This window comes from Orbicella faveolata, unplaced genomic scaffold (assembly GCF_042242905.1).
Source record: "Orbicella faveolata isolate gen_17 unplaced genomic scaffold, um_ofav_v1 contig_47, whole genome shotgun sequence".
Taxonomy (NCBI): Eukaryota; Metazoa; Cnidaria; class Anthozoa; order Scleractinia; family Merulinidae; genus Orbicella; species Orbicella faveolata.
Genome location: NW_028301577.1, coordinates 16,196,331 through 16,206,216, shown reverse-complemented (window position 1 = coordinate 16,206,216; position 9,886 = coordinate 16,196,331). Strand labels below are relative to the sequence as shown.

Below are 9,886 nucleotides of genomic sequence, written 5' to 3'. Positions count from 1 at the left end.
TCGTGGGGGTGTTCTTTGAGGCAACACAGGTCCCATTTATATGGTCGCGGGTACCCGAGATAACCCTCCCCACTGAGGCAACTTTATCAAGTGTTTGCATGTGAAAATGTAGCCTCTGAAGGCCGAGTGAAAGTTGACCCTACATGATTATTCATAACTCTTATTGAATAATCAAAAATACAAATATTCCTCTTTGTATAAGTTTCCCTCAGTCATTTGATCACAGTGGGTTTTGCCGAGTTAATTTTCCCCCGCCCCTGAACCAGAAGCATATCGTCTAGTTCTGGGTGACATGCTTCTAGTAGAACAAATTGCGTCACCCTGACGACATATATCCGCGCAGATCCACGCGCATGAGGTGGGCTCTCGTGTGGATGTTGTCCTGTTGCGGGATCAAATGGCGACAGTTGCAAGATTCTCTTACGGATTTTTCACAGCGATGGCAGCGAATGAAAACCAGGGCGCTTATATGTAGTTTTATGCTCTGAGCTAATGGAAAAGGTGAGTTTTTCAGGGTCGAAAACAAGACTTCAATTTCGCACTGTGAAGGAATAATATCTGCTCACGCTAGTTGTATGTGTAAACTTTTGCGTTTGCTCTGTAAAGAAAAGTTATGTAAGAAAACTCTCTACTCGTATCGAGTTAATTTGTGAGTTTCTCAAGCAATGCTTAATCATAACCTAAAACCTATTTTTGATAGTTTCTTATTGTTTCTGCCTGTCTGGCGAGTTTGCAATAGTTTTTGAAAGGAAATTCTGACGCGAACAAGTAGCTCATTTGCATAGTCGTGCACTTTCAAGTCCGAGTCGGTGTTTTCAATTGTCAACAAATCGTGAGAAAGATTTATTTCGTTATCTTTTGTGCTGAGATGCTGCAACAAATCTTAGCAACACCAAAAGGCTACTAACATCATGTGTATTTCTCCAACATAGTGAAATTTTACACTGCGAAAACAAAATAGACAAGGAGTTTTGATAACTCGACCAACAAAATCACTATTTGAGTTGATTAAAGAAAGCGTCATCGTAACTTTGCTGATTGTTTCTGCTGTATTCACATATCTTCAGCTAAGCTTTCAATATGTTCTCAAACATTTATTAACCTTAAACATATCTAAAAACTATATAGATATTGTATGAGTTCGATGTAGGTCTTCACACGAAAGTGCGGAAGTCCAATTTGTCATGTTTACTGACTGTACAAAACAAGCATCGGCGGGCGCTCTTATTCATCGACAACAAACAATTTATTGGATTTTTACACACAAAAAACTGAGCAGTATGTACAGACATACCCAAATTCGACACTGCCTTACTTCACTCAAATTGGAGCAGCTTAGGACAAAAATACTTAAGCGAAATTCCAACGGACATAAACGTTTTGAGTTGTGGGCCAAAAGGGCCAAGAGCAGAAAACATTTCGGGAATTTCGGACGCCATTTTCCCGGCGCTACATCCGCAAAAATCCTCGCAGCATGTACGCGCGTGTGCAGCACACGATGGCACAATTTGTTCTAAAAATAGAGAAATTGTCCCATATCATGGGGACAGCCACAATACTAGAAATGTCGCGCGCTTACGGTCTCCGTCCCCGATTATGGCTCCTGATCATACATTAAGATAATTTATACATTCATGTGAGCACTAATGAAGTTCTAGTCCACTTGTAGCCTTATGATACCGCTACGTGTAGTGTAGTGAAGCTCGACTTATAAATCAACTGTCTAAAGTTTATCAAATATTCGTCTCGCCGGCAACAGTCTAAAGCTGCTGTGTAAACACCTGTCTCGCTGAAGAATCAGCCGATTGAACGTAAACTAACGAGCGTACGGTTTATATAGGGAAACTGTGGAATAATCAAAATTAGACTACTGAGAGACAGTCTTTTGTCTTAGGGTCTGACCAGTGTTTATCCGTCAACCCGAACATGTCTCGTCCCAGTCCCTGCTCGTCTAAAGCGTCTGGCCTCATACTCTCTGTTTGGGTCGGGTTGTTAGAAAGCCGGTTAACGCTAACCCAGGATTAAAAGTTAACCGAAGTCAATTTTTTTGGTTTAAAAATGCTTTTCAGTGTTTATGTTTTGTGCAGTTTGAAATTATTCAAACTCAAAACTGAACGACAAACAAAATAAACAAAAAACCTCACTGAAAAGTTGCAAATTTGAAATCAAAATTCTCGCTAACACTGGGTTAACTTTACCGAGTTTTGAACAACCCGGCCCTGATTTCGAACGCACTGCGATACTTACCGCAAGCTTCGACAAGCCTTTTTTCTATTTGAAACGATGCCGCTGATAAAATAAGTATCACGTTCACTTAGGTTTACAAGCTCTTTGTCCAAGCACAGCCGTAATTGGTAACAAAATCTAGAGTTTTGAAAGTAATTTTTTGTCTTCAGCAGTTCCTGAACTTTCAATTTAAATTCGTCTTTTACTGTTAATTTTTGACCCGAGTTCAAAGCATGTCTTTCAGTGTTAAAGGCACTGCCTTCACCAAGCCTTTCCATTCATCGCTAAATTGACCAATCACAGCTCATGTAGCTGGACTCGGAGAAAACATCCCAAAACGACAGTTCTGATGTGAATTTGCCAGGAAGTTCGAGTGGGTTGCTGGCAAACGGCGTAGCAAGAATCTCCGTCGAGAAGGGCGACTGCTAATCCGAAGAAGTGTCGGCATTCCTTCCACCGGAGAAGACAACTGTAACTGTCCGGCCCGTATCAATAGATATTCATTCTTCATCAGGAGGTCTCGCCGTGATTTCCTACTTTTATTCACAGCACCTTCCCAGGTCAATAACAAGACTGATAAAAACTTCAGTGAATAAAAAAAAGCAAAAACAAACGTATTAGGCTACATACATTCGCTTTAAGATAAAAATACGTTACACATAACTGCATGAAAAGGCTGTCCAGTATGGAGTAGCATTCAGTGTATATTTTATGAAGTGACGTGGTCTCTCGAGTATTCAGAGAAGTTATCAAAAAATTTGCTTCGCCTGTCATAACCGTGTATATTGCACGAGTATTGACCTCTTAACAAGTTTGCTTGAGATCCAAACTCTGCCTTGTTATTGTCGTAGAGGAAATAAAAAAATGAATACTTTTATTAACAGTGCCGAGTTTGTAAAGCCCGCGTAGATATTTCCATTCCAATTCAGTTTAAAGTTGATGTTGAGCAACAATTTCCCTCATTCTACTAAAAACAGCGTTGTTGAGCTGTTCGAAAGTCTTTTTCTCATTTGCTTTGTCATTTCCGGCCTGTTTACACTTTTCCGCATTGAAGTCTATGTAAATTTGTTTCCAGCCAATCCATATTAGCAGGTTTCGAGTCACAAACGTCCAAGTCATGTTTATCACTTTAAGTATCGCCAAGACAACTCGGACGCCGATGACATCATAAGGGTCTCGTATGAATGTACGATTGGAGCAACATTTTGTTGTCAGCTTCATCGGGTTAATCGCGTTGAGATGTGAAAGATAGGTATGACAGTAATCTTGTCCTATATTCCACGCGGCTCTGTTTCTTTTGCTCTTCAGGAGGATTAAATTGAATACATCTCGTGGATTATAAAGTATCTGAAAAGCTGGGGTGGCTTTGACTGTAACAGGGGAGAGCGGGGCTGATATTCCTGTGACATAGTGCCCTGACATCTATCTGGCACATCCCACTCTTAAATTCTGTCTATTATAGAGCGTTTTCACATTGCCAAAACAATAAAATGCCTACGTGGTGTAACTTATCTCTCGGAAACAGAAAAACAGTTTCTTACGTGAAAAACAATGCGGTGCACAGATTGATTTATCAACCCCGACAGGGAGAAAAAGCCCACGAGTACTATCGACTGGAAGAAGCTGATAAGGAACTTGTAGGAGGAGACCAACACAGAGGATAAACCTGTCGTTACTTACAAGGGAGGATACGTTGAACAAGACTTATTACAAAAACTGAACTTTCCAAGTATCAGTTTAGAAGTATACGGATGTCCCAAATACGATGTGTTAAAATCTAATATCTGCAATCCGCTTCCTGGTTGTAGTTGTCATTAACAGGAATCTATTCGTCATGTCCCGTTAAAAAAACTGTCACGTGTTTTGGTGTTGGTTGTCTACGAATGTTGTATAAAACAAACATGGTATTATTAGTTTTATAAACACGCTTTTTAGAAACAAGTTTTTTGATCATTGTCGTTCAAAAGATGTTGATTTGAAAACAAAATAAACATTAAGAAACTGGATCGGTACACGGACCATTTAAGTCAATTTTATTTGAATGTTATGTGTACGGTTCAGTTTAGATACTCCGTGCATTTTTTAAGTATTAGCATTATGGCTCCAGGTATTAACTTAGATTCGGAGCATGCAATATTTGAGCACGTTGAGTAGCTTCTAATCATTTAGTAAGAGCATATTCGAAAAGCAATATTTGTTCACGTTGAGTAAATTATAATCACCAAGAGCATGTTGAAAAATGCCCCGCGCCGTTTGAGTATATTACAAGACTATCTAAATTACTTAGAGTGCATTCAACGACGTTAGCAAAAAGTACGCTTATTACATGGCTAGCTCCGTGAGCGGGCAAGATGGAGCTATCTTGCCCGCTCGTGACTACCCGCCATGTCCCGCAAGAAAATTTTCCCCGAAAGCCATATAATAAATCCTTTATTGACCAAGCTTGTTCGGTCAAGATGGCTTGATATTGGCCTCGTTCTTTTTTTGCGAGTTTATAGACCTCGACTCCGTCTCAGTCCATAAACACGCAAAAAAAGAACTTGGCCAATATCCAGCTATCTTGACCTCACACTTGGTCAATAACCCATACGTCTTGTGTGATTTCTTTATAAAATGAGTGTAACTCAGCCACAAAGTATTTCTTTTTGGTTAATATGCACTTGCACAGCTAATAGCGCGCGCTCCAGCGGTCCTGATTTTCTGATCCGGACCCCGAGTACGAACCGCTCCGAAATTTCTAACTTTTGGCAACTTTTCAAGCGTTTTGTTAGACGGCAAAACAACGGAAAATGTAAGCATTCAACACTGTGTCAACTTCTTTAAACGTTTTTAGCGCTTTTTGTGCCCGAAATGTCAAACGCTAGCGTACGCCAGATTTGAGATGAACGGCTTTAATTCAAAACTCCACACAAAAGGTGCTTTCAAAGCAACTGACCGTAGAGAGGAAAAATAAACACGTTATTTGTCGGTCTTAGTCGGTCGCTATTGGGAAAAACGGTACCCTCGGTCTTTAGTACGGTCCCAGGCCTGCAGCCTCTCGCCGTATTCAAGACCTCGGGCACAGCTTTTCCCAACACAGACCTCCCGGTCGGCAAATAACACATATATTTAATTAGGTTTCCAACAAAATATTGCTCTTTTGAACAACATTTGGACTTTGAGAGTGTATTTCGCCGTAGTAACTTTTAATTACTCGAAACGATTTCAATTTGAGTAGATCTCAATTACGCAGAGTAGACTAACGAGCAGTATTCGAGTATATCGCCCTAGTAACCTTTTATTTAATACTCCGAGTGATTTCAAATCCGAGCATGCTCCCAATTACTCTGAGTATTTTAAGGTGGCCGAACACAGTTTTCGCGCGCGCTTTTGCTGATGCAATTGAGCGCGCGCACAAGGATTGCAAAGAGCGATCATTTTATTTACTCAACACCCGCACTATCTGTGCTATTTTTTCTCTATTATTGAACGCAGTGTATCGATGGCTTTAGTCTTTTATTACAAAGATATGTTAGAAAAGGTAACGACGCAAAGAAACCAGCAATTCTCAGCTTTCTCTTTGTTACCGAAAGAACCCAGTTAAATGCAGCGCATGCGCAGTTGCTCGAAAAATTGAGACCGATTGCTTTTGCAGAAACTTGTGGATTTCTGACGATCCAGTCGTTAGAATTTCAAGAAATTTGGCAAAAAAATAGTTCAGAAACCACGTGAAGGATCTATCGCAAAAAATCTAAATTTTGACATAGGGAATTTTTAATAATACAGAACATGCGGTGAAAACGATTTACGGCGAATTACGAAAATCGCCTATGTCAAAATTTTATTAGAACAGTGTTGACAGAAGGGATTTAATGTCAATTCGTAGTGGGCAAAAGATGAAAAAAATCTAACGACTGGATTTTTTTTAAATAAACAAAAACCATTTTTTAAGCCTTGTTTTTAACCAGCCCCGTTGCCATGGCAACAGCACACACCTTAGCCAAAATGCGAGAATAAACTTTTCTGTGGCTAACCTTGACTCTTGCAAAAAACGAGCGCCAAAGCATAAATAGCTTAAAAGTAATGGTGAATTAGGCATAGGCTCTTGAAAACTGTGTTCGGCCACCTTAACGAGCAGTATCTAATTATTTAACCGTAGTAGCATTTTAATACTCAGAGCGATTTCAAATCGGAGTAGCTCTCAATAACTCAGAGTATTATAACGGGCAGCATTCGAGTATATGGAGAAACTTTTAATTAGTAAGAGCGATTTGGAAAACAGTGTCTTGAGCATTGTTTGAACGTATTGAGTAATTGCTTATTACTCTGTTCCATTTACATGAAAATTTTTGTTTGGTATTTCCTTTGAATGCAGCAATTAGTCGTTCAACTGATTTTATTTTCCGTTATGTTTAAACTAATTCCTTATAATAATAATAACTGTTTATTCACAAACCCATAGGAAAGCGAAAAGGAGATAAAAGAGGTTATCCGCTTCTAGTTTATCTCCTGATAATAAAATAAATTAAAACCAGTTTGCCCAATTTTCTAACAAGTTGTGTCCGCTATGAGGAATCATTGAATTCAACGGTTCTCAGAAACTAGTTTGACTGGTTTGACGGTAGGTGCTTCCTAATTGTTTCGCAGCGAAAACTTTGTTCTTTCTCTATGTAAGCTCGATAGCACCCGGATGGTTGGGCGGTCCGTTCACTCCTCTACAATACCTACGCACATCTCTGTTAACCCTTAGACTGCCAAATTTTCACAAAAAAATGCCGTTTTTAAAGTGCCTATAAAGTAAAAAATAATTGCTGCTTATTTGAAAGGCTTTTCAAAGTAAAGAAGAACGGCGTTTTTCTTTTTGGAATGTCTGCCATGTCGCTAAATGGGCCTCAGTTTTGCTGAAAAAGCTATTGCTTTTTTTTACCAAAAGATAGATTTCCCCAAGATTAGGTACGAAAATGTACAATATTTTAATTTGGCGCACGCGCATAAGCTAGAATTTGCCTTTTTTTATTTTGCGAATTTTTTTCTTGCCCCTTTCCTCTCCTTTTTCTCGGCTCTTTTGCTCTCGCTACCTTTTGCGTTTCATAACAGGTAGCGAGAGTTACCTTTTATCAAACGCAAAAGGTAGCGAGAGTAAAAAGGCGTTTCATAAAAGTTGGGTGTTGATTATGTACAAAGCCTGAAAATGGGACCCTGATCAAACATAGGTATATTGGGCCATTTTGCCACCATTTTTTACCAAAACTGATAACGTTGTTTTTCAATTTGCTACGTCAGAATGCAGTCGATATCTAAAACCGCCCGTTGTGCGGATAGATCTATCCTAGCTCTACTATCTGCTTATCAAGAATAGCTGGCGACATTTAAATTGATGACGTCACAATTGGTACAAAGAGCACGACCACTCCGTACGCGTATATGCGCCGTTGGCAGTCAAAGGGTTAATATATATCTCCTTCACGGCTCGTTGCCTAAAAATGGCCCTTGCATTCTCAGTAATGTGCTGCACTGAACGCCTCAGACATTTTTAGTATTTTATCATCCATTGTAATTTAACATATTTTCCTTATATTGGTTTCGTTATTGTTCTCTCATTTTTATTCTGTAAGAGCATTGAGATTTTTTAATGTAATGCGCTAGAAATAAATTATTATTATTATTATTATTATTATTATTATTATTATTCAACCGGATACATATCTTAATCAGTGATGTCATTCTATTGAGATCACCGTCAGCAGGTTCTATACCCATGTGAGTTGAATTCCCTCTGTTACTTATAACAACGTATTTTTTTAACAGGTAGATGCGAAGACATTAAACACTACAAAATGAAAACTAATTCCTTCGGTTTCAAGTTTTTACTTTCCGTCATGTTTGTTATCCTGGTGCTATTATGGCAATTGCAGAACAACAACCTTTCAAATCGCAATATTTCCATCTACAAACCTGCCATGAAGAATCCACAAAGACGAAAAGTGAATTACACATTACATAGCCCCACGAAGTCTTGGCTCATCATTTACTGGTCAACATTTTTTGGAAAGGGTACACATCTTCGAAAAAGTTGGAAGAAGGATAAATGCCCAGTACCATGTGAGGTAACAAGCGATATATCTCGAGCAGATAAGGCAGACGCTTTTGTCGTCCATGCTAGAGATCCACACATGCTTCCTCCTATAGAATCTGTGCCGTGGATTCTACAAACACGAGAAAATCCGGTGTACACACCCTGTTTAACCAACGCCTCTTTTATGTCTAAATTCAACGTATTAAAAAGCTATCGCTTGGATTCAGACTTTCCTGATCCTTCTATTTTGTTGCCCGAGCTAACACCGCCGATTCCTTTTAAAGATAAAACTGGGCTCATCATGGCAGCATTCACACATTGTGAGCCTGTGCGTACAGAATACATGAGACAGTTGATGAAGTTTGTGCAGGTCGATTCTTATGGAGCCTGTCTTAAGAACGCTAAGGGCCTGGAAGCGAAGTATTTTAAAGGAAACGGCACGACCTTCATGTTTAAACAACGCAAAACTGAACTGGCCAGAAACTACAAGTTTACCTTGGTATTTTTTAATCAGGACTGTGATTACTTTGTCGATGATCAACTAACCCATGCATGGAATGCAGGCTCGGTTCCCGTTGTGATGAGTACAGATCAACTAAATGAGTTCCTTCCAGGAAATCTTAAACATTCCGTTATCAAAGTGCGTGATTTCAAGAGCCCAAAACATCTGGCTGATTACCTGAAGCGTCTTAGTAATAATGAAATTTAAATGCAACTAGTTTTTGCAATTCCAAAGGACAGTTTAGTCATTTAAACTAAAGAGTAGCGAAATAAATAAACGACGTTTCGACATCGTTGGATGTCATTGTCAAGTAAATGTGAAGGTTAGTTCTTGCGTTATAAATAGATCAACAATTATGCGCACAAGGTGGCAAAAAAAAAAACACAGGAAAAACTGACTATTATGAAACTATGTCAATTAAACAAACAATTTTGTTCTGATTGAGTCTGACTGAGTATTGATTGCTCGCTTAAGATCCCTGATCTATAACACTTCATATGTCAGGCTGTCAAGTTTACTCCTGCATTTCTTTAAGATGGTAAAATGGTCTTTGAGGTTCCATGCCTCGTGTTCCTTCTTGATGTGGTTTCCGATTCCGGCTGAGCTCTGATGTTCGGCAACACGTTGAAATAGGTGCCGGTGAGTGTAGCCGACATAGCTTACATCGTACAAGCCACACTGGAATAAATACACAACGCTTTGCTGGTTGATTAGCGGGGGCTTTCCCTCGCGCATCTTCACATCGTCCTCAATTTTTCTGCTCGTGAATACCGGCTGTAATGTTTTTCCTCTTTTTTTGCTCAAACCTCGTAGTTGTCTTTTTTTTTATCTTTAAACGGTAGTACAATCCTAGTACTGTCAATACGACTGTTAGCGTGATTTTTTTTTGCTTTCAGTAGCATTTGTCACCGAGGTCAAAAACCGTGAAATGGTGGAGTCAACAAGATGTGCAGAGTACTGTAGTTTGAGGAAAAGATCTTTCAAACGTGCGCATTCGCTGAAGAAGTACTCCCAAGTGGAGGATAGGTGGTAAGCTCTGTTGAGCATTGTTCTTATAAGCACTCTGTAAGTCTCTAATAATCACCTGTGCATATTCGGCCGTA

At 39.3% G+C, this 9,886-nt stretch overlaps 1 protein-coding gene across 1 annotated transcript; it reads left to right on the top strand.

The window, feature by feature from the left end:
• Window positions 1-283: 283 nt before the first annotated feature.
• On the top strand, window positions 284-9,223 carry LOC110040918 (GDP-fucose protein O-fucosyltransferase 4-like). Its single transcript, XM_020746179.2, has 2 exons — window positions 284-501; window positions 8,014-9,223. Exon 2 carries the CDS (start codon window positions 8,043-8,045, stop codon window positions 8,988-8,990), a length of 948 nt encoding a protein of 315 aa, XP_020601838.2. The 5' UTR covers window positions 284-501; window positions 8,014-8,042; the 3' UTR covers window positions 8,991-9,223.
• Window positions 9,224-9,886: the final 663 nt, after the last annotated feature.

Bases quoted from the DNA above. Each gene is read 5' to 3' on its own strand.
- LOC110040918 (XM_020746179.2), top strand. From the start codon at position 8,043: ATGAAAACTAATTCCTTCGGTTTCAAGTTTTTACTTTCCGTCATGTTT.